Source organism: Zeus faber (assembly GCF_960531495.2).
Source record: "Zeus faber genome assembly, chromosome: 8".
In the NCBI taxonomy this organism is placed as follows: Eukaryota; Metazoa; Chordata; class Actinopteri; order Zeiformes; family Zeidae; genus Zeus; species Zeus faber.
The window spans coordinates 30,189,673-30,215,239 of record NC_137195.1 but is presented as its reverse complement, the minus strand read 5'-3'; the positions used below and the strand labels follow the sequence as shown (position 1 = coordinate 30,215,239).

At 45.6% G+C, this 25,567-nt stretch overlaps 1 protein-coding gene across 1 annotated transcript in view; it reads right to left on the bottom strand.

Moving 5' to 3' along the window:
* The window catches only part of vps13b (vacuolar protein sorting 13 homolog B), a 410,620-nt gene that overhangs the window by 117,621 nt on the left and 267,432 nt on the right, over positions 1 to 25,567 (bottom strand). The window contains exons 32-34 of the mRNA XM_080006210.1: positions 18,527 to 18,730; positions 12,927 to 13,053; positions 11,798 to 11,941 (exon numbers count right to left, since the gene is read on the bottom strand). Of these exons, the coding sequence (XP_079862336.1) occupies positions 11,798 to 11,941; positions 12,927 to 13,053; positions 18,527 to 18,730 (475 nt within the window). The remainder of the gene's footprint in view (positions 1 to 11,797; positions 11,942 to 12,926; positions 13,054 to 18,526; positions 18,731 to 25,567) is intronic.

The following is a 25,567-nucleotide window of genomic DNA, read 5'->3' as shown; positions in this document are numbered from 1 at the left end:
GGGGGGGGGGGGGGGGGGTTGCTTTCAAGTTTATCACAAAATATTCATGGTTGCCCGTGTCTACAGCAGAATTGCCTTTTAAAAGGCATGGAAGTAATATTACTAAATCTTTCCTGACAGCACTATTCAGTTGGAGCTACTTACTCGCAAGATGTCGGCAATGGGAGACTTGATCTTGTGTGTGTATCTTGACTTGATCAGAGTTTTACAGGATAAGCACCCGCTGTGCTACTCCATTGTTCGGCGGGGCCATAAAGCTGATATCGCAGGCCACTGTGCTTGCCATTCTGCTGACGGAAGAAAACTTCAATGCGGCGATACGTCATTTTAATCCAAAATAATAACAATAATACTCAGCCAAACTGCCATAAAGGACCCACGATTAATTTTCCTTTTTTTTTCTTCTCTGGGAGGGAGGGTCGAAAACGAAGAGAAGGGGGCGGAAGACATTTATAAAATGAAGTCACTGCTTCTTTGTACGCCACAACGGCAGCCTCAAAGAGGAAAGCCATCAAAGCCCCCCACCGCCCTACTCCACCCCACCCCTCATTTAATACACTCAACTTTGTTTCGGTAACAAAGGGCAACCTGCTCTGCACTTAAGCTGAACCACAACAAAGAGGCACTGGAAGGTCGCGACCCCGTGTCTCACAAAAATGGATTCCGAGCACTTCAGAGTGACTGTCAACTGCACTTGAAATAACAGCGGTGCGCAGACCAGAGGGCTCACAATGCCGATCCAGGGACATTTTAACAAGCTCTAACCCGGCTCTAAGACGCGTGTGTGTGTGTGTTTGCGTTTGTGAGTGCGCAGTTTAAAACTGCCTGAAGCAAAATTCAAGGAAATCACAAATGCAGAGTTTACAGTTGGAAAGCACATGTATGTGGTCGATTGGAGAGAGGATTCTGAGGGTGACGGGCAGTATTTATCAAGTCCTTCACATTACAGGGAATCTACTGATTCACTTTTACCCGCAAAGACATCGCTTGATGAAGCTTTATGCACTTGCCGCCTCCATCCCCCTTTGTATCTTCCGGACATGAGGAGGTAAAATAAGGCTCGTTCAGGTCTGCTGAGGCTACATTATGGACACGTCTAGAAGAGCCAGGGCAAGATCTGGAAGACGTAAACCACTCCAACGTGATGGCATTCCTTCAGTTTCAGTCGGGATTCTTCGAGAGGGGTGAAAATCTGGATGGGAAATACTGTAGTATCTTATATTGTGTTTCCTTTAGAGCTCGATTGAGCGGTCTAGCGTGGTTTGTGTGAGGTCGTTCAGCTAGCTTTGAGAAAATACATCCTCTTCTATCTTACATAAAAAATGCAAATGTGACACAAGTCTAATGTGGAATTTTGAAGGAAAACAGCCCATTTTTGATGGTCTCATCTATAAGATATCTATCCTAATTTTAAGAATACAAGGTATCCGGGACTGTTTATTTTAGACTAGGAGTACATGTCAAGGTTTTTTTCTCATCTTGTTTTAAGAAATCAAGTAAGATGTTCTTCCCAGATTAATTTGTCTGATTTGAGTACTTTTTCCTCTAAATGTTTTTTTCCCCCAGTTCAAAAGGACAAGGCGGGTGGAGGAGCATACGGTAACTTTAAATAGAAGAGTTGGTTGGGACTACGCAGGGCCGCGCGGTACCTAACTGTAGAGATCCAAACAGAGAAGTGAACAGGGCGGAGGAGGATTAGAAAGAAGGGACGGTCCGACAGGAAACATGCGAGCCGAAATGTTCATCATGTTTTCAGCTGCTCTTCACAGCTTGGAAGAAGAGGCTGCGGCCCGGAAACGAAGCTGCAAAAGCATGAAAAAAAGAAAGAAAAAAGATGAAGAAGAAGAAGGAAAAAAAGAAAAATATGGAACCAAGTGAACTAATGTGCTCCATGTGGGAAGCCGCAGAATACTGCTTGACAAAAGGAGCTGGCTCTTAGAGACGTGGCGGCCGTTTCCTTTTTTCTGCAATTTATTGAAGTCAAAGAAGCAGTTGTGTCCTGACTTGCACATGAGTATTTTGCCGCAAGTACGCAGAACAACACATGAGCACTGTGATGTATCCACCACTCTAACAAGCAGCGGCCTAGGGTTGTGTGATAGGCCATTTAATAACTTGATAACAATACATATCTCATTATAGCACCTTTGCTGTAATTTGCTCTCAATTAATAAATAGTTTTTATTAAAAAAGAAAAACACATGGTAAAGCCTCTTTGTGACATGGCGCAGCATGGGAAGGCGCTTGCCAGGGCTCTCAAATTCACAGGAGAGGCAAAATAAGAACATATATATCAAAGTCCGACTTATTTGCAAAATTGAAGAAGTAAACTTTAACTATGCTCACCTTATGTTGTGGAGACGGCAAATGTTGTAATAATCCATCCAATGAGTAATCGATAGGACTTTTACTGGAGAACACATTTTTAAAAAAAATCGTCTGTCATGTCTGGCTGTCATGTCCCCGATTGACGATTGAATCGTCAATCGGGGACATGACAGTCATGTATCATGTCTGGCTGTCATGTCCCCGATTGACGATTCAATCGTCAATCGGGGACATGACAAAGTCTGCACCCCTTTGTGCTTCTGATTGGAGGCCTCTCTGTCTGGACCGGCCATGAGCAGAGCCTGCCCTGAATCTTGGGAAACAACAACCCAGATCCAGCATCAGTCTTTATATGTCATACAGAAAAAACATAAACAGTGCATTTTATCACGTTTTTTGGGTTTTGTTGAATCTTTGGTACGTCCCCCAAATCAGTAGATTGTAACATAAGAGACAGGAAACAGCAAGTTGTGTCATTTCCTACTAGCGACCTGCAGCCAACATTACACTTTGGATTGAGGGTGGCCAATGAAAAAAGGTTTGAATTACAATGTAAAATAAATGACGTTAAGATGAAGTGTGACTATAAAGCGAGTCTCCCATTTTCAGAGAGGATATTTCATGTTTTTTTCAAAGGCCTGGGTTGAAAAATAGAACCTATCCTTTAAGTAGGGTGAACATGAGGATGTGTGTGATTACCTGCCAACGAGTCCATGTACAGTGAGATAGACCGATGGAAAGAGGAAGAGGCAGGAAGTCATTTGAAAATGCTCAAAGACGATCCCCAGATTTACGCTGTGCGATGGCGTTAGTGAAAACAAACTGAGGGGTGCACTGGGAGCGAGTGTCATGGTGCAAATATTCAGAAATGATACACAGACTGCCTCCGCTCAGCCAAGATAATCTCTTGGCCTGGGATTTGACGCTGCCAAATGGACTTTTAATGCAAAACACTTCCAATTTCTACTGATAAACAAGAAATCAGTCATTGGAATAAAAAATAATGGGGACAGCACAAAAATATCAGCAGTTACTGAAAAAATAGAAAAAAAAATTAAAAGAAAATGAGTCTGGGATCAGATGGAGTATGCAAGAGGAAGCTAGAGGAAAAGCTGTAATTAACTGCTATTTGGTTTAAAGAAGGTATATACTACATATACATACACACGAACAACAGAGTGCACAACATCATACAGTGGGGTATTAGTTTGCTTTCAGCCCAGCACTCGAGTTCAGCTTTCAACTTAAGTTCATTAGCTTCGACAGTGTGTTCTGGACAAACAAACAACAAAAAGGGCATTCAAAATGGCATTGTCTCAAGCAGGGTTTCGGTGGTTCACCGAAGCAGACATGGGTTGGGTTGGAGTGGGGGTAGTTGGCTAGACAGACAAAGAGATGAAGAAATGCCTTCCATTATATCACAGGCTGTTTAGTTCTGCCTTGCGCCCGTGGCTGTGATCTCCGCTGTAGTTACTGGGTTGCAGCTAAATAGCAACAATGGTGAAAACAAGGGGTGATGCGGAGGGGAAATGGGGACCAGGCCAATAAGGGAGTGAGTGACCCCGGATATGAGCGACTCACATATTTGGGGAGCACATAACTACGGGAAGCAGGTTGACGGGGGTGAAGAGGAGACATGAGGAAACCTGGCAGGCTGCGTATTTACAGAGCTGAAATTAGAAGAGGAGGAGGATTGAAATACTCTTTAATTTCTATCTGGACGCACTCCCAGGGTTGAGTGATACACAGGCCGATGTTGAGTATGTTGATGCACATCGGACCCCCTGTCTCCCAGAGGGGAATGATGCAAGGCCCCCTTGTCCCCTCATTTGGGTTTGCGGAGTGGGGGCCCCCTGATAAGGTGGACGCCAAAGGCAAGGCCAGAGTTCTCAGCAGCCAAGGTACAAGAAAAACATCATGGCTGCGAATACAAAGACCTTCAGCTTTTCAAGATACCTTGAAGGAAATCTGGACAAACAGGGTTCAAGTGTTACCAATGAAATACCCAAGATTCAGCACCATGCTTGAAAGCGGAGGGAACATCTGCAACGGTTTATACTGAAAAAACGAGATCAGGGTCATTCACATTCTTTTTTTTTTCCTTCCAGTTCTCCTTGTGTGCGACAAATCTCTGACTCCCCAAAAACGGAAATCCATACCATTTCTGTGCTGGATGGATTACCATACTCAGAATTTCATTTCATAAAGCTGTGTTTTTTTTTCTAACATACGATTTTTACCCTTGTTTTCGCTCTGAAAGGCGGTCACATTTTCGAGAGTTCACCATAACTTTCTTGAAGTATGACTTCTTTTGCCTATCTTTGCATTGATGCCGGGAAAGGTGGACCCCGACATCAACAATGGAACCATCATACAGAGGAGCACATGAATAATGAAATATTGAATTTTCTTAGTTTCTTAAAGTACTTGCTAAAACAAACATTAAATATGGGATTTTAAAACAGAATACCACTTTAATTTACTACACTGTACACTCAGACACATTGACACATACACTGTGGTTACATAGACTACGTTGAGGTTCATAGGTGGTGGTCTTCAAAGAGACTTGACTTGGAACAATGAGGTAAGCCTTGAAGAGGCTACAAGGCTATATTTAGTCATTTGTTTGACAGAAATTGTACACCTGATTGAACATTACATTACATTGTTGCATTGTGGATAATCAATACCTTGTGTAAGGAGAGTCTTTCTCGTCTGAAAAGGCCGAGGTGGAGAAACATGTCAGCTGTGTTTAGAGGTGAATATTTGGTTTTGTGATAACATTCCAGGAGTAACCGGTCCATGCACACATAACAGTCACACCTTTCGAGTCGCAGAGGGCGAACCTAATCACTTGTTATTCTAGTTGGAATCTTGCTTACACAGGTGTAAAGCAGAATGCCCGCCCTTTTCCAAGTTTCTAGAGAAAAATCCCTAGCTATTCACCAAACAAAGTCTACAACTACTATGGTGTATGTGTGGGTGTGTGTGTGTGCTTGCCCTTTGGTGCCCTGCTTTTACTGGTCCCCTGTGATGGTGACCCCATTTCCCCTGCAGGCTGTGCAAGAGAGTGAGCTCAAAAGAGAGAGGGAGAGGGGGAGAGAGAAAAGAGTGAGAGAGAGAGAAAGGGAGGGGGGTCGGTTCCTACTCCTCCTCACCTGAGCCGACACCTGATCCTGGGGGTTCACGGCAGGGGCCTGCTGCCTCTCCTCAAAGGAGACGCTTGTTTCGTCGTCTAATAGAATTTCAACCTCTCGTGATTTTATCTCGGCTTTTCACGCCAATTTTGCCAAAACCGATTGAGGGGGCAGCGATTCAGCTGCTACTGATCTCAAATAGATTGAGTTTCCGAGGGGGCCAATTGAAGAATGTGCCGCGGTCATGCTATGGAGGAGAAGGTTGAGGCTTTGGGGGATGGGGGATGGGGAGGGGGCAAGGAAGAGGTGAACAGGGTAGGTGAGCTGTTTTGACTGGCTGTCAATTAGCAGTTGATTCACATAGGAGGGGTCGGAGATCTCCGCCAAAGTAAAAAAAAAAGATTATGTTTCATAACAAAAGAAGTCGAGCGAGATGGACACTGGCTACAAAAACGTACACGTTGGAGATTGAGGTTGAGACAGCACTGCTTACTGCAGATACAGAGCAGACTAAAAAGGTAGGATGGACAGATGCTCAGCGACTATTTGTCTAGTATTGACAGGTATTTGTTATTGCTCTGGGCAGCAGTAGGGAGAATGGGAAAGGCAGGAGTGAAGGATGGGGAGAGGCTCCATCCTTTACTCCTGCCATTCCCATTCTGGGGTGAAAGGGATCCAGCCTCCCAGAAAGGAGGTAAATATGCATGTGGGTTGTGTCCAGAGACTCCCTTTTGGGGGGCGGGGGGGTGCATCCATTTATTTTTGCTGAAACTTGTTGAATGTGGTGATAATCGATGATGATCCAATATGAATCTCGCTGTTTGTCGGAGGTGCATTCTGATTGGATGTGCTTCGACTGGGTTCAAAATTTGTCATGAAAGTAAAGTTGTTGTCAGGCTAGGTGTCCTCGCACTCTCGGTGGGAAATTAACCATTTGATGAGGTGTAAGCGGCTTTAGGATGAAGCCATTGCCTGAGGCTCTCTTTACCACAGAATCAAACTCCTCCTTTGGTCCTCTCTCTTCTATCTCTCATTTTGCAATCCTCTCAATCACAATTTCTCTGTTATCTCTCTCGCGCGCTGTCCTGCACTCATCTCATCTTCAATTCCGGGCATTTCGCCCTCCTCCCTCTTGTTACATATCCCAGGTTGCCTCTTGTCAGTCTGTCAGCCAAGTGGCGTCCACTGCAGCTCCTGTGACACCTCACTGTCCTGGCCGACGCCCCAGAGGTAGAGCGATGCCAGACTCCCCGCTCTCACGGCTCAACAGCTATGAGACAATATGAAACACTCATCACAGAGAGGGAGCCATCTTGGAAAGGGTCTATTTTAAAATATACTGTACACCGAAGCGTATCCGTCCGGCGCCAAGCTTGTCAACAACACCGCAGTTTAGATAAGCAGCACTCTGGGTATTTCTCGACATCCAACTAATACTCCTAGATGAAAAAAAGGCAATAAAAAATACGCTGTAGAAGAGAGCAGATTAGGTAAACAAGCTTCCATGTTCCCACAGTGCAAAATCCTGAAGCATTCGAAGTGATGTGTGATGTGCAGAAAACTTGTTTGTATCAAGAGATACAGGCTGGTAAATCCATCTCAGAAAAAAAAAAATATATATTAATATATATACATAATACGTATTGTTTATTTAAACCATACAGAAAAAAATCTTAAATACTAAATCAACAGCACAGGCTCACAGTCTCACATACTTAAATGTTGCGAGGCAGAAAAAAAGAAGGAAAAAAAAAAAGCACCGCTATGAGACCTCCTCACCACTAATACCCCAAAACTGCTGCACAAACCCACTGACACACCAAAGCAGCTACCAGTGAGCGTGCTTGTCTGTCTTCCCCTAAATACTTTCCCTCCGAGTGGCCTATCTTGGCTGGATACCTTCGCTGCTCCGCTGACACCGTCTTGAGACGCTTTTTTTGTAAGGACGAACTTGCGTGAGAGTAAGAGCGTGGTTGCCCCCCCTCCACCCCTCCCCCGAACCGCAGCGTAGTGTGAGGAGGTGCTGCTGTAATAAAACCGTAATCTACGGACTGACAACTTCTATCTGTCTCTAGTGTTGGGACTGGACTGACAGCCAGCAGGCCGGCCTGCGCTCTGGAAGGACCCAGACTTTTTCAACTCGGGGGAATGGGGGTGGGGCTGTGCTGATTTTTGGGAAGAGCCAGATGAAAGAGATACAGAGAGAGAGAAAGAAGGGTGGTAGGAAGAAGGAGGATTGGAAGATGTGCAGAGGTGACAGCTAAACCGTACCAGCTGGATGTGACGAGAGAGAGAGGAGGGGAACGGGAGGAGATAAGGTAATGGGGGTGGGGGGGCATAAGAGGTATGGGGTCTGGGGGTGTGTGCGTGTGTGTGTGTGGGGGGGGGGGGGTCTGTCCCTACAAAAAACAGTAACAGAGAATTTTCTGTCATGGCAGTTTGCTTGAACCTTGGCTCTACCAATTTGTTGTGTGTGTGTGTGTGTGTGTGTGTGTGTGTGTGTGTGTGTGTGTGTGTGTTTGAGTGTGTCTGAGGAAGTCCAAAGCCCCATTTCCCATGCATGTAATCATCCCAGGATGAGGTGGAGGATGAAACAGAGCGGGACTTCCCCTGCACCAGAGGGTATTTTCCCTCTTACACTGTGGGCACACACAGAGCCAGCGAGAGAGAGAGAGGGAGAGAGAGAAAGAGAGGGGGAGAGAGGGAGATAGCCGGCCAGACGGACGAAAAGCTATGTCATCTTTGAAACTCCTTTGTTCTCCAGCCTCACTGGACAGCACGCCGCGGAGGAGGATCACCCTGGGTGTTGCAATGGTAAACAAACAGAGGGTGGGTGAGGCCGATGGGCGGGGACAACTTGCTTGCGGGGGAATGTGTGAGAATGTGCGTGTGCGTGCACGCACATTCTCACACACACACACACACACACACAGACACACACACACCCTCCTTCCAGTTCAGCTGTTCTGCCATAAGGCAGTAGAACAGTGTTGGCTCTCAACTGAAAGGCTGCTGCCACTTCAAACGAGGGAAAGTTACCATGTACACAATGTGGGGACCATGTGTGTATCTGCAAAAGAAAATGGAGTGTGCCTATTTATGCATCGGTGTATACACACACACACACACACACACACACACACACACACACTGTATATATAAACAGTATGCACTTGTATGTGTGTGTGTGTGTATATATATATATATATATACACATACACATAAGTGCATTTGCGTTGTTGCTTAGTCGTACCAATGACAGTGCAGTGAGATGCCCCAGCCCACAACATCATCATCATCACTGATGGAGAATGGAAAAGAAAGAGAAAAAAAAATCATCTGTAACAGAGCGGAACTAATGCTGTGATAAACATCATAATGACACGCCGATTTGCTGAATTACAAAGCTGTATGAAAGATGTAATTACGCATTCGCCGTTTATTGGCCCAGTGCTGCGACAGTGGACGACCGAGCTACAGTGACCTAGAAGCGACTTAAAGGTAAACATGGAATGCAAACCACACTCTACGATGGTATCTATCCATACTGTGTGCCTTGGTGAGGCGAGACTATGCGTGTGTGTGGCAGAGGGAAGGGGGTTATTGGGCTGCAGCGCTCACATCCCAACACATGGAACAGTGACCAGAAGTGGATTAAGTCGTTCCAACGTACGCCGGGCTCTCTCAATCACACACCCACCCACCCACCTACCCACCCACACACCCACACCCACACACACTTCACTGCCAGGGAACCCAAAATCCCCAACAAAACAAATTCATTAACGTGGACAATAAAACACAGCTGTGGGGGATGATGGGAAACCGTTTGAAATCGGTGCCTGGGATAATGTGGAGAATCTGTTCGAGGCAAACAGCGTGTTTGCCTCGGAATGCCTCGGAAAATGAGAGGAAATGAGAACGAGAAAAAGAGAGAGAGAGAGAGAGAGAGAGAGAGAGACACTTATTTGGAAAAAATAGGCGGCACAAGGTGCAATGTTTAATTTATGTTTGTGTCGTGGACAGCGTCGACTGAGCAGAGATGATTTTATTCACGCACGACGACAAAAAATTGATCCAGCCCTCTCCTCTTCAACCAGATGCCCCATGGTGGTGGGGGTGGGGGTGGGGGGGTGCACTTTCAACCGAACCCTTTGAACAGGTTGTATAAAGAGGAGGCACAAACAAAACTCCCCAAGACCCTAAATAGAATCGTTGAAGAGGGGAGTGGAGGGGGTACGGACAAGATCCAAACAAGCCGAGTCCAGAAACCAAATCACGGCCATGTGGAAGCCAGGTTTAAGACTTTAATGCCAACAAAAAATTATATATTTAATTATTGAATGTAATCTGTTTGGTGGGTATGGGGGGGGTATTGTTCTGTTGAATTAATCTCCTCTGACGGTGAAAAAAAGGCCATTTACCTGCTTCAAACCCTTTCTCCATGACATTGTAAGCGCTCACGCGACTGCTATTAAACTAAGGGGATGGGGAGGAGGTGGACAGGCAGTTGGCAAGCATGCAAGTCCACAAGTGAAGGGAGAGGGTGTTTTCGAGGACGGCAGCATGCAGTGCTTGGTGGGGCCACTAGAGGGCTCTGCAGCATGCAGAATGGAGCAGGGGCACAGCAGCGTCTGAGGGCTGGACGGGGGAGGGGTCAGGGGGTGTCTCTCCCAGAACACTGACGGCACCGAGATGGACGGAGGGTCAACTAACTAGGAAAAAAAAAGAGAAACGTTCAAAAAGACACAGCCAGAATGTGTTGTAGTCAGAAGGACCTCGGCCATCTGCAGCTGGACAGAGGTGAAGACGTACAGACACGCACTCTCTCTCTCTCACACACACACACACACACACACACACACACACACACACACACACACACACACACACACACACACACACACACACACAGACCGACCTCAGTGTTAATGGAACAAACCCAGTAAAATAAAATAAAAATAACTTATTTCAACCGCAATGCATATTTCCAAAGGCAATGCAGCTGTCCTTCTTAATGACTAGCGGGTCTTTCATTAGGTCACAGCACCTTGTCCTGTGAGCGGAATTTGAATATTACAGGTTTTTGGTTCTGACCTGATGGAAGGCAGGGGATGTCACAGAGCTGATGTTGCCCCCACCCCACCCCCCCCATCACGCCCTGAACCCAGGTGAACCCTTGGCCTGCGAGCCCGTTCGGCCGGCCCTGAACACAATCAAGGCGTGAATCATCACGAGCTGGGGGTGATGGCTCCGAGATCACCCCCCAAATCCGAACCAGATGCATGGCGGGCACCTCCCAAAGATCTACCGACACCTCACCCAGCACGATCGCAGCCCGACAAATTGCGAAACTGGCCAACATATACACACGTTCACAAGTATATTGCAGCACATTTTTCAGTCATTCCCGATATAAAGCCTGAGCTGAAGTCATTGTTTGGGGACTGTCAGTCTGGTGGGTGTATTTTGAGGGCCTCGTGTCAAAGTCCCGACACCTCAAGTATCTATGGTACCATTGGATTTGACTTCATCATCCGTGTGTGAGTATGAGCATGTTCGCTTGTTGTATTTAAACAAAGAAGTACTTATATCCATCTAATCGAAGAGTCCCGTACTTTGAGAATTCAATGACGCAAAACGCAAAACCTGACACAGCCTCTCCATGTCGGCGCACACGTCAGGGATCCCATCAGGAAGTGAGACCCAGGGAGCAACATGGCGGCTAAAAAGTGAGTCTGTTATCAAATTTAACCCCCCCATACTTCTTCCCTTTCTCTACCGCCGTTCATACTCGCTGTCTCCAGCCCCCCACCACCCTGCTCACAACAGCTGGTAAATATTTTTATATTGTGTTCCATTAGAAGGCTTTATTAAGGCGGGTCAGACGGGGCAAATGGCGCCTGGGAGCTCCCTGTCCTGTAAACAATAGTGAGGGGGCTTGCAAAGCAGCAGCTGAGGTCTGCATAGTAAACTAAGGCTGTACTAGAGTGACTGGGGCTCGCTCGCGCTGAGTAAATATTTAAATATGTACCCCCCCCCCCCCCCCGAGTCATCTGAGGGAGGGAGTGAGGGGATAGCAGGAACTTGTAATCAGGGAAAAAAAACAAAAAAAACATTCACACTGCATTTTGGTTCCTTGAACATGTACCCTGGACGTGTTTTGTGAATGGTTGTGTGCTGCAAAGGGCACCCGAGAAAACTTTAACTTCATCAACAAGGGAAGCTGGGATGTGATGTGACAACACCGATTTTTTTCATAGTCTGTCAGATCCCCCCCCCCAACATACATACCCCCTGTACACATCCGAGCAAGTATGACCCAGTACCTCGACTTTCTTCTCGGGGACACCGGAGCCCACCCCGTTGTCTCGGAGCAGCTGCTGGAGGAGCTGGACCTGGGCCACACTGAGATACAGGTCCAGGCTGCTGGTCACGTTCACCTCCAGGGAGTGGCCACACACCACCGCCTCCTAGGGGGGAGGGAGAAGAGGGGAATGAAGGGTTAATGTTAAGCTGACACTCTAATGCTCACACAGGAATACAAATACACCTTGTATAAATGTACCATTATCCTTGAGTTGATGTTCACACATGTGAATAGCCATAATCTGCACATGTAATTATATTTATAGTTAGTACCAGGTTAGAATTACTAAAGTCAGAGTATTTTCAATCTCTAATCTATGCAGTCCCACTGCTACCAATCTGCCAGTGTTGTTGTAACTGGCTCCAAATTTGCACATCTCTGGGAGTTTACAAATCACTGTTGAGGGGCTGTGTGTGTGTGTGTGTGTGTGTGTGTGTGTGTGTGTGTGTGTGTGTGTGTGTGTGTGTGTGTGTGTGTGTGTGTGTGTGTGTGTGTGTGTGTGTGTGTGTGTGTGTGTGTGTGTGTGTGTGTGTGTGTGTGTGTGTGTGCGTGCGCGCGCGTCATTCACAGAACTATGGATTAGCTGTTAAGCATTGTCATGGGGCGCATTAACTTGGACGGATGAGGCATCAAAGAGGCAGGAAGTCTCAGAGAGCTGAGCCAGAAAATATCAGCTGTAAAAGCAAGCGGGGGGTGGTTTGAACTCTGCAGGTCAAAAGCCTCCATTACACGGCGGGCTCCGCTGAAGGCCTCGCTAATGAGGAAAAAGTGACTGGACGCTCCGAACGAAGGCAATATAAGTGATTGTGTTGGACATCTCGGGAAAGCCAATTTCGGCCTTTTTTGGAAACCAAAAAGGTCGCCGGAGCCGACTGATCGTCGCAGTTTGTGGTCAAAAGGGCGCGAGTGGTCGACGGTTCTTGAGAAAACAAACCGGATATATCCAGATAGTGTAAGTGTTGTTGGCCCGAAGAAAGCACCCGGTTTGCTGAAACCATAGCTCAACAAGATTTTGAACATTTTTTTTTTTTTTCCATTTTTCCTTTGGAAAGTCGGAAAGACAGACGGACAGAGAGACATACACTCACCTCTGCCTGTCCACTGTCGGGGGAGACTGGCCGGCTGAAGATGATGGCTGGGGCAGCTGTGACCCGCACTGAGAAGTCAGTCAGGATTGGGGTGAGGATGGCTCTGCGCTCCTGGTGTCTCTTGATGCTGAGGAGAGACCACAGAAGATGAAAGACCGTCGGCCCATCATTATATGGTTTATGTCACATTTTAATTGAAAAAATGTCGTTTTTTTTAGAACCTTAACTTCGTAATGACACAATTCTATTTTTAGGATTACACAGCCTAGTCCCGGTGTCACAATATTTCCAGGACCTCGCTCCAACTGTAACAAACACCCATGAGGGAGCAGTTATTCACTAAAATTCCACCACTTCTATTTACTAATAACTTGTTATGGTTACCAGTTGTAAAACCCCATGCGCGCCTGTCCCGTCTGCCTATGAACGACAAGTCAACACAAACGCAGCCGAGACCGCAGAACCTTCACAACTGAGACATTGCTTTGGCACTGGCTGACAAGCAGAGACACATTTCAAAACTCTCTCCGACCAGCCCTTTCAAATTCAAAGCAGTAGGGTGGATTTCAAATAACAAGACTTCAACATCTATTTTCATAGATTTCACTTGCTGGCCAGATCAGGCTGAAGTATTTCCGTTTTTGCCGGGCATTTGAGAAAAAGAAAGTTCCGCTCCGACACAATTTTAAAGCTGGAAGCTCGGCTGTGGCCGTGTGGAGATGGAGCGAGATGTTATTTGACAAGTCTCTATTAGGAACACCCCTTAATTGCATGCGCAAGCTGAAAACGGACACCACCCCCCCACCCGCATCGACTCCCTCCATTTCGCTAATGTTCATTCCCACAATCAAGTCATATTTGTGGGAACATTTGTTAGCAGTAAAACAAATATACAAGCAGGCTTTATAAGGTGGTGTTAATTGCCACATCTGCTGCTATTAAAACAATCAAGCGACGAGGCTTCCAATATTTACAGTTGGCCAGGATTAGAAAAGACCCTGTTTCTAGGTGGCCCGGAGTACGGAATTTAACACAGAGCCAATATCATATTCGCTCCTGCTATACAAATGTGCATTACCAGCGCCCTTAAGGGATTCCCTCCCCGCCACACATTTCTGTTCCGAGGAGCGTTTGAGGGAGGCTTAATGCAGAGGTGAATTGAACTATGAGAGGCCAATTGGCGTTGGCTAATCTTCACGTCAGACAGGGAATGAAACAGCGAGTGTCCCGTTGCAGGGGGACAGATGCTATCGTTCACCAGCGGGCTGGGGAGGCGTACGGCTCAGTTTACCAGTGATATGGGGGGCCCATGCAACTGGGCCCGCAGAGCCGGGGAAGAGCCATGAATGCAAGTCTCAATGGAGGGATTTTGGGTGGGGATTTAAAATCGGGTGCACGGGCATGCACGGACTACATGGTCGCATTTTGAATGGGCACGGTATAAGAATGACGGCAGGATTTTGTCGCTTTGAACATTGGCCAAAATGTAGTGACACATGCAGAGAGACAATAGCGACAGAAGGAGAAAGAGGAAGAGGCTTTCCCTGGGCTGACGGGGAGGGAGGGAAAGAGAAGGGGAACAGTTCACACCCCCCTGACACCGGGTCTTTTCCCATCAGGGGCCTCGGGGAGCCGGAACTTCCTCGCAAAAACCTCAGGAAGCCCGCTGTGAACCGCAGCTGGATCCGTGACTACTGGAACTCAACCCCCCCCCCCCCCCCCCCCAGTGCCGCAGCAGAGAGTTGGGGGCGTGGAGGGCGAGTGGGTCAGGAGAAGGAGGAGAAAGGTGTGAATTTTGGAAGACGAGCCTGCCGTGATCGGCCACGACCGAGAACAAATCGTAACGAGAAAAAAAAAAAAAGTGTGAATTTGACTGCCACCACCTTGCGTGTTGTGGGAACATTCCAAAATCGTGCGTTTAATTGTGGCCTGGCTGTGGAAGTGAAGTGTTACATAAAGCTTGCAGTTACACAGCGACACTCTAGAAGCAGCAGACCTTTAACGGTCTGTTTGTACGGAAGCTCGTTGAATGTCGTGTGATACCAGGCAGTGAAAGTCCATCCCCATATTGCCCACTCAGAACCTCAACGATACCTCTATTGAGCTCGGACACACGCACAGATTGAGTCAATATGTAACTTTTAGTGGTGCGGGATGGTGACATAAAGCATATTCCCCGAAGTATGCGGTAAAACAAAAAATACTTATCTTGAGGGGAGACCAATTGAACCAGGTAGTGGATGTTTAATATTAATGTTTACTTTATGTTAGATCATCAGACAGCAGCACAGAGACATCTAGCACCCACAACAGTCTTTTAAGAGGATGGCATTTGACACCTTCAAAGGCCAGTTAAGTATGAGGCCAAAGGCTCGGCTCACAAGCAGCTCAGACCATAGGGCTTTAGCGTGTTAGCACCAGGCCTCCGACAGCCTTAGAATTAAAAGGAAGCGAGAGAGAGAGAGAGAGAGAGAGAAAGACAGCGTTATGGGGCAAGAGTGAAAATCGGAGAACATAAAACAGTCGGACATAAAACAGGGAGTAAACGATGAATAAGGCAAGTGCCCTGGAGGCCCAGTAGCCTCATAGTCGCTCACACATGCAGGTTAATCACAGGCGGCATTGTGGGGGGGGGGATTCATAGTCAAAAATAGAGCTAGAGAGAGAGAGAGAGAGAGAGAGAGAGAGAAACAAGGTATAGATGGAGGACAATATAGTCAGGAGAATACCAACCTGACAGATTAGTGGCGGTCCAAGACAGTCCAAGAAATGAATGAATAATGCGGGAGAAAATGTCAAGGCGAAGAAAAAAGGGAGAAACGAGGGAAAGATGGGAAAAAGAGGCGGAACGGGTTCTCCGGTAAATGAGGCTTGAGCGGTTGGAATAATAAGAGGGTCTTCAAGCGGCATCCCTGGGCTCCTGAGGAGGAGCAGCTAGAAACAAGGAGCAGCTAGAAACAGCGGGCGGTCTTCTTCCCCGTTTCCTGGCGCACTACCACGGTCCGGCGTGCTGTGTTTCTTTCAGTGAAGACGTCCGCCTGTCGGGCCTGAGTTGTTTTTGGAGTGAGGGGAGGTACACGGTATGCGTGTAAATGTTCGATAACATGTATAATAAAGGAAATATGTTTTCTATTGTCATAAAGTGGGTCTGTGTTCGGTGAATGCATTATTCAAAATTCATATACTTAAATAAGTCCCTGTGTATTTATGTACAGTATGTGTGTGTGTGTGTTTGTGAAGCGAGTGTATACAGCGCCGAACCCCGCTCCCCCCGTCTCGATCTAGACGGTGTTGACTTAGCACAAAGCTCAATTCTTCCATGGGGATTATTTTAAGTAGACAGGGAACAAATCTGGCCTCATTGCCTGTGATTCTGTGATTTTTGGGTCTGATCGCTCTCAAAACATGAGTGAAGAAAAAAAAAAACTAGAAAAACGTACACTAGTGCTTGTTTTAGCTCCCGGCTCCTTGAAAAAAAAAAAATGAAAAAAAAAAGACAAGGTTTGTAATTATGACTGCGTATGGAATGGCTTCATGAGAGGGAGCTAAGTGAATAACTACATGCCGCTTCCACATCAAGATGAAATGAGACGAAATTTGAAAACGTTCACTGTACACCGCGTTACAAATTATTATGCAAATGATATTTTCCTCTGAATTTCCTAATTAGTCGATGCAAATGACAGTCAGTATAATTTTCAAGTCATCAACTGTTAGGGAATAATCTGAATGTTATTGAACAATCCTCCCAATGATAACAGTATTTTTTTCAAAAATAAAAAATTCAAAATGCACTGTTACAAATTATTACGCACAACAGAGTTCCAAAACGGTTTATAGGTTGTAAAGAAGTGAAAATGGTCATTTGTTGAATTTGCAGCATTAGGATTTATTTACTGAAATCAAAAGCTAGTTCAATCAAAAACATCTTAACAGGCCAAGTTACATGTTAACGTGGGACCCTTCTTTGATATCACCTTCACAATTCTTGCATCCATTGAACTTGTGAGTTTTTGGAGAGTTTCTGCTTGAATTTCTTTGCAGGATGTCAGAATAGCCTCCCAGAGCTGCTGTTTTGATGCACACTGCCTCCCACCCTCATAGATGTTTTGCTCGAGGATGCTCCAAAGGTTCTCAATAGGGTTGAGGTCAGGGGAGGATGGGGGCCACACCATGAGTTTCTCTCCTTTTATGCCCGTAGCAGCCAATGACACAGAGGTATTCTTTGCAGCATGAGATGGTGCATTGTCGTGCATGAAGATGATTTTGCTACGGAAGGCACGGTTCTTCTTTTTGTACCATGGAAGAAAGTGATCCGTCAGAAACTCTATATACTTTGCCGAGGTCATTTTCACACCTTCAGGGGCCCTAAAGGGGCCTACCAGCGCTCTCCCCATGATTCCGGTCCAAAACATGACTCCACCACCTCCTTGCTGACGTGCAGCCTTGTTGGGACATGGTGGCCATCCACCAACCATCCACTTCTGCATCCATCTGGACCATCCAGGGTTGCACGGCACTCATCAGTAAACAAGACTGTTTGAAAATGAGTCTTCATGTATTTCTGGCCCCACTGCAACCGTTTCTGCTTGTGAGCATTGGTTAGGGGTGGCCCAATAGTAGGTTTATGCACAACTGCAAGCCTCTGGATGATCCTACACCTTGAGGTTCGTGGGACTCCAGAGGCACCAGCAGCTTCAAATACCTGTTTGCTGCTTTGTAATGGCATTTTAGCAGCTGCTCTTTTAATCCCATGAATTTGTCTGGCAAAAACCTTCCTCATTATGCTTTTATCTGCACGAACCCGTCTGTGCTCTGAATCAGCCACAAATCTCTTCAGTACGATGTCTCTCTCACAGTACGATGATCACGCTTAAGTTTTCATGAAATATCTAATGTTTTCATACCTTGTCCAAGGCATTGCACTATTTGACGCTTTTCGGCAGCAGAGAGATCCTTTTTCTTTCCCATATTGCTTGAAACCTGTGGCCTGCTTAATAATGTGGAACGTCCTTCTTAAGTAGTTTTCCTTTAACTGGGCTCACCTGGCAAACTAATTATCACAAGTGTCTGAGATTGATCTCAGTGATCCAAAGAGCCCTGAGACACAATACCATCCATGAGTTTAATTGAAAAATTTAAAAACTTAAATTTAATGTTTATGACACTTAAATGCATTTTGCATAATAATTTGGAATGCGGTGTAGATATGGAAAGGGCACCCAGCAGGTGCCTAGAAGGCCTGTATGAAACTTAACGAAATATTCTATAATGTATATTCATAATAACAGCATTCCGTAAATTTATGGAACCGCCTGAATTGCATCAATACGGCCGAGTGTGAAAACACTGTCGCAAAACAACGGTTAATCTATTCAGTGTCAGTGAGCCAAAAAAAAAAATAAGAGAAAATTGGTCAAGGAATTTTCTTCTGCATACAGAGATTTCGTTTGAAAGCGGTATGCCACGATATTGCGTTATTGCTACTGCGTATATTGCAGGGGAAAGTCGGGTCATATCTTCTTGTGATCGGAAATACACTAACATAGATGCCCCTTGTGGACGCTGGCAGTTGCGACCTGAATGCTGGCAGCGCTAACCTGCTGGCCATGTTCCACTCCAGCGCTGGATTCTGGGAGCTCCTCTCACTCTCGGCTGATGCCCCGCCTTTCACTCCCTCCTTTTCCGGCCTGAGCTGCTCCCACTGCGCCGTGCCGAGGTTGATGGACTGGAGGTCCAGCTGGTACTGCCGGTCCTCCACCTCGGAGCCCGGGTCGCGCAGGATGCCCATGTTCAACGCGCGCCTGGGGGGTGGAAAGCAAAAAATAAAACATTCAGTTAGATGGTTACTCAGTACAGGGATCCAGTGTATTGCAAAGATGAGCCCTCCCCAGCCTTAAGCGTCAGTGTTTTTATATATATTTTTATGTATTTTTAAGTGTTTTTTAAACTTCAGTTACAGTAGCACAGCTCGGTTGGAAACATAGATATAATGGTTAGGAATGCCACAGTGAGGAATTTTTCCCACTGGTTAATAAATTCACCTTGTCCGGTGTTACCAGAAGATAAGATATTTGTCAATGAAGCTCAATATATCTACTGCGTGGATTCTACTGGGTGCCCAGTAGAAGCAGTTTTCTCTGGACTATTGCACTTCATTGCTTAAATAAAAAAACGTGGATTGGTATGAAAGTTGTTTTTTCTATTTATTATTTCATGGAGGCTGTTTGGTGGTTCTTGCGAGGAAGCTGATGGAGGATTTGGACGTGGTGGTCTCACATGGCACGGTTGGTCCAGTGATTGCACTGAAGTTGCAGCTCCAGGTTATTACCTGGATAAATACTTATCTATAATAACAGACACGAAATACCTTTGTTTTATGTATTTTATTCTTTGTACATCACCATCGCAACATATCGTCACGCTTATCTCGTACCTCCCCCTGCGCCGTTCAGAATGTGCTGTTACCCCGTTATCATCTATCTTATCTTTGACCTTAGCTAAGATCTACCTATCTTAACATGGGCACTGATACGCAAAAATGTGTGTGCGTGTGTGTGTGTGTGTGTGTGTGATAGAAGGCTGTTGAGGCAGTGATTACAAAGTATCATCCAACAAGCAGTTTACGATGCCTTTAAAACATGTCAATTATAACTAAGAGATGTATAAAACCTGATATGTGCTTATTATTTTGCTTGAAGACGTCGGGTCAGACCGCGATTGTTGTCAGATACTGTAAAGTGCGCTGCGGTCCTGAGCATTAGACCAGGAAGTCTGTAATAGCGAACCAGTAAAGAGGTTCTGGCCTCGAGCCCGAACACTACTGGTCCATTTTTACTGCCTCGGAGCCTGTTCGTCGGCGGATTTGGTAGCAAAAGCCTTTTTTCTTTTTCTTTTTTTTTTACATCTTGACTGATGCATTGATGCATGAGGCTAAATTAAAACCCCTGAGATACACTCCGACAGTCAGAGCTTTGACAGTTGCCGTCCTCGGGGGTATCAAGGTTGAAATTGTTTGCCGTTATGAGAGGGGCCTGATTTACCGTTTGCCAGTTTATTGTTACCAGTAAATTTTGTTTAAAACGGGCTGGACTGCCTGGTAGTCTGGAGACTATGCTCCTCCTAGGAGGAACAACGGGCCCTTCTGCAGCGTGCGGGGGCCGCAGCGTGGTGGAGGCAGATGGAGAGATATGTCGGGGGGGGGGGGCAGGCGGGCGTGTCTCTACAGTTGAAGTGCTATGGCGGCGCGAGAGCAAACTCTGGCCTCTTCGGCGGCGAGAAACAATGATGTCATCTATTTTGCCTTGAGAGACAAGATCCTGACGAATTCACGGGGTGAGGGGGGAGGAAGAATAGAGAAGGGATAATCAAAATTTGACATCTGCTTATGACATCAGGGCCTTCGCTTCATTATGATATGTTTATTTGTGCTGGTGAATTTAAATGAGAGCTTAAACGGCATAAATAAGGGCTTAAAATGGCTACAGATGTAGTGACAGCATGAGTAGTTTTATTTGTTTCGGCAACGTCAATGGCAATTTTCATATAACGTTTCCCCCCCCCCTTGGCGGTGCTGGGAAGGCCTCTACCGGAGCGTGATGTTTTGACAATGAGCACCAAGTACAAAAACAACGGCAACGCGAGATCAGAGGTGTATAACTGGATTTAGCTGGATTTGTTGACATACAAACAACTGAAACAGATCCTTAATCAACATTTGGAACCACATTCGTCAACAGAATATGATACGGAGTCAAATCGAGGACCTCGCCGTCGTACGGTTCGGGTGGGATGTGTCAGTCTGGATTCATTAGGCCCCCTTTTTGTAACACTAACTCCCTTCATCGCTCGCATTTTTCACATTAGAACCAAACCGCGGTTACCTCATGCGCCCGAACTGTCCTCCCAAACGCGGGTTTAAGTTTGGGAGACGCTCTTGGTAGTAATCAGCACAGCGCGCGACCATAGAGCTGCAGGGGTTGGTCTCCAGTGACATGGATAAATGCGATAAACATTTGCCTTTTGCTCACGTGGCCGGTAGAGAACGCCGCAATTTCATATAAAAAAGGTGTATTACTATTATTATTAAGCTTCAGTTCGGACATATGAGGAGGGGATAGGAAATTCAGAAACCACCCCCCCAACCTCACCTCAGGGGTGCGATAATAATTGGAGCCAGACTTTTTTGTTGTACATGCTGAGGGGTGAAAAAAAAAAAAAAAAGGTAGGCCAGTTTGACATTGTTGATTGGTCAGCTGAAGAACACAATGTGTTGAGCAGGTGTAACACACACACACACACACACACACACACACACACACACACACATAGGAATTATGAAGAAATGGGAAAATAATATGTCATAAATGGCCTATGTGAGGGAGAGCGAGAGAAAACATGTAGTTGAGTAGTTGGCTTCCCCCTTGTTCCTGAGCCAAATCGTATTTTAATTGGGGGAAAAGACCACAACAAGCTTTTATTTTTAAACATTTTCTGTTAACAAAGTTAATGAAAATTAAAAAAAAAGCTCGGCGGTAAAGAACATTCCGTTTCGTTCGGTCACATTTCTGTCCTTCTGACGCAGTTGAAACTTGAGTTATTTTTTATTCTTTCGATTTTATTTGAGTGCTGCTGCTGGAAAATCATAGATAGAATAGAGAAGTGAAGTGGTACAGAAGTGGTACGTGTGCCTCAGCGTGAGAAAAAGCACCCTCTGAATTCCAAAGAAATTGGGGAAAAAAAAACAAAACCTTTGCTCATACTGTATACTCAAAACTGGGCAATTGATTGCTGGAAGTTCTCCTTTCTCCTTTCAGCCTGTCCTTTGTCTGTATCTATTATTATTTAATGCATTCATTTATTTATAAGTGCATTTATTCACTACAGATAAAATGCTGGGTATTCTTTTTTGGTAAGAAAAAGCAGCACTATACGGTATATATATATTATATAGAAGCCTATTCCAGAGAAGGAATGGGTAAATACATAAGAACGCTCTGTCATGAGTTAAAGAGGGGGATTTTCGGAGGTTAACTGTGGTCCAAGGTAATAAAAAAACAAAAACACAGTGGGATCCGGAGTGGGTATGAGGGGGCTGCTGGGTAGGGAGGACTGTGGCAGCAGTAGGATGGCTTCAGAGGTACTTCTGTGGGGTTGAGGTGTAGCATTGTGCTACACCCCCCCACCCCCCCCCCCCCCCCGCCGTCATCCCTGTCACCCCCTTCCACTGTTTCTCCTAGCCCCCCACCCCTCTAGAGGAGTGGCGGGGGGCAGGAAGTGCTGGGGCAATACTAGGCCCTGCGGGCTTCTGGATCTCCTCACTCGAAAGAAACCTGCAACCTGAACCTGCGAACCCCGGACCTGATATTCACTCCATTTCCCCAACAATCACATGCAATACATGTCTGCATACACGTTCAGGCGGGCAGGAGTGTGAGTCAACATGCATGTGTGTGTGTGTGTGTGTGTGTGTGTGTGTGTGTGTGTGTGTATAAGTTGGGAGCCTCTGTTTCTGCTCTTCTAGTAGAACATGTATACTGAGTAGAAATGTCATTCACATCTCAGGCTTAGTTCTAGTAAGTCAAGCAAAATCAGCTCCGTACACAAACACGGGCTATGGATCATGGGTGTCCTGGCTTTCTCATTTCGAGGGAGACCCCAATGACTGTACATTTGAACTTGAGGGAACAGAATCTACATGAATGACTTCATTTTGTCTTTGAAACTGGGGTTTCCACCACTGTCTTTGAGAAAAAGATTGGCGACCAAAGAAGCCAATCTATCCTGCAAAAAAGTGAACATTTTACATAGAACTGATGTGTGGGGTTGTTTGTATCTCTTCAAATGTGTTCTTTGGTATTTGTGCTTTGATTTGATTTGATTCCCAATGAATTTAATTCATCCCAGTGGGGCTGTGTGTTTGTGTGTGTGTGTGTGTGTGTGCGTGCTTGAAAAGTGAGTGCTGTGGGGGAATTCATACGCATTATGATTCATGAAACTTGCAATTGCTCAGTGAGTTAAGCACCCCGTGCCGATGGTGGTCCACTGTGAATTGCCAAAAAATGGCGACTTCTGAGCTGTGGATTTATGAGCCGCGTCAGGTCCAATTGCCGTTAATTTGCATCTACCAATTAGAGCAATTAGGGCTGGGAATTAGAACGCTGAGCAGCCCTCAGCGCGAGAGGAGGAAATGATGCAGTGGAACATGGCGATTCAGCAGAATTCAAGATTCAGTCACTCAGGGTTTTGCGTTCCTTTTTTGCATGCTGCTGCTGCTGCTGTGTTTGATGTGAACTAACAGATTTTGAGCAAATTCCAGACTTTGAGTAGCATGGGAACACAGTCTAAAGATGGTTTATTATTGCCCTTATACTGTGATAGTTCTGCAAAATGTACATGAGAAAGATGAAAAATATAGATAAAAATAAGTAAATGCATTTTTATTTCTTGCTGCTCTTTGCCGGAGGATTCAGCAAAGTTGGCCAATAGTAAGTTAGCCACAAGTGCTAGAGAAGGGGATTCTTTAAAAGTAGCCGTTCTCAGCTGAATCTCGTACCAGCGGTGTGACAGTGGTATAAGATAGCGAGGGGATGAAAGTGGGAACTGTGGTGCAGAAAGAGGCCCTCTGTTTACAGTGGCTGGGTGTATACTAAAAGTCAGTGTTTGCACTTTGATTTCAACATCTTAATTGCAGGAGTGATTTGTCTCCCCCGGCAGTTTACACGTCAGGGAAGCTTCATTGTTATAAACATCGCCGGCATGAGACCGCCTCTGCTCTGGAGACACTGGCTAACATGTGCTCGCCGCGGCGGCCCGCGGAGGACGCCTCGCCTAACTAGGTTGTAATTTATCGCCTCGTCACGGCCTGCTTCTAACACTGCTTACATCACGGCTTCCTGTGAGGAAGGCGGCCGTCTGACTGTTGGAAGGATGAAAGACATGTCACACTTGGCTTCATTTGATGTGCATTCTATGGTATTCGCATCGAAAGATAGAAAGACGCTTCTGCATAATACCATCATAGCGAATCCCGCTATTATTTTTTCTGACCCAGAAGGTCAGTTGTTCTCTGTGGTTTGGTTGTATGCCTCCAGCAACTAGCCTAAGAAGGTACAGTAGACTCAATGTGCAGCATATACACATCCATGGAATGACCACAGTCATATTTAACCAATCAAATGAGGGCAGGATGACAATGAAATGCACAAGCCACTAGCACGTACATGGTTTGCTGGACTGCTTGGGTTTACCGTGTTCTTCTCTGGCTGCTGTTTGCAGGTAGCTCTAAACACAGAGCATTCCTGGGTAATAGGGACAGTAATTCCCTGCCTTTTAAAAGACAATGATTCGTTGCTGGCTTCCTTCAGTCTCGGAGTACATCTGCTGCAGATCTAGTGGTGGAAATGTGCCTTGGATTCTCTTCTGTCTACCACTGATGTGGCCCTGGATGTCATGGAAATCATTGCTGTTAGACGTGCGTGTGTGTGTGTGTGTGTGTGTGTGTGTGGGTGTGTGAGAGAGAGAGAGACTCTTAAAGAGCAACGTGCAGGTTGGCATGCCCAGTTAATTAATATGTGGGGAAATTATGTAGCAATTCGATTTAAGAATTATTTTATTCTTTTTAACTTAGAATTACAGCTGTACTCATTTTTCTAACGCAATTTGCCACACCCACCTAAAAATCGACAGGCAACCTGGCAAGTAGAAGATGCCGAGAGATGCTCAGAGTGTGTTTTTATTTTAGGTTTAGAGTTATTCCCCAATATCCTATTTGTATGAAACTAAAATGTAAACATTACTATCCTGTTGCTGCGGATCCTCTCCTCTCCGAGTGGGATGGAACTATTTCGTAAAAACTGATTTTTCTTGTGTAAATACTTTTTACTTCTAAATAATAGATGCGTAACACAAGACTTCACCATCCTAAATAGCTGTGAAACTATCTGACTGACCTGCTGACTGACAACCACCTGCGCTGTGGCAAAAAGATTTTGTACCGGGGAATTGAAACACCTACGTTTTTCTGTATTTTTGCCCTTTTTTCCTAAATTCATGAAAATAAATAAACCTGATAGTTGCTCTTCAAGACAACCACAGCCTTTTTTCACTGTGGTCACCGTTTTCACTCTGTCGCATACCCCCATGTGACTTCAGGTTCATGTTTGCAGTCAGAATCATGTCAGATTTTAAACGGAATTATGGTTCGACCGATATATCGTATTTCCGATATATCGGTCTAACCTGATATTGGTGTTTTATTAGATATGTAATATATTGGCCTGGCAATGTCATAAACCTCTGATATGAAAAATAATGAAAAGAGTCCCTCGGTAGAGCTTGGCGGTATACTGACTTTTTACAGTATTTCCATATATTTTCTAACGAGATGTAGGATGAGACAATACCGTTTTTATCTACATAGTTTGTTGTTGCGTTAAAGATGTATTTCCTGTTTCTTCTGTAAAGCTGTGCCAGTGTTTGTATCTCTCCTCTCTCTCCTTCTCTGCACAACCCCATCCGCGCACGGAGGGGGGGCCGAGGGACAGAGGGAGAGTCCTCTTATAATATGCGACTTTTGGCTTCTATTTTGGGAAGTCGCTTGAAAAAAATCAAGAGTCTCGGTTCTTTGGGCTGGTTGAAAA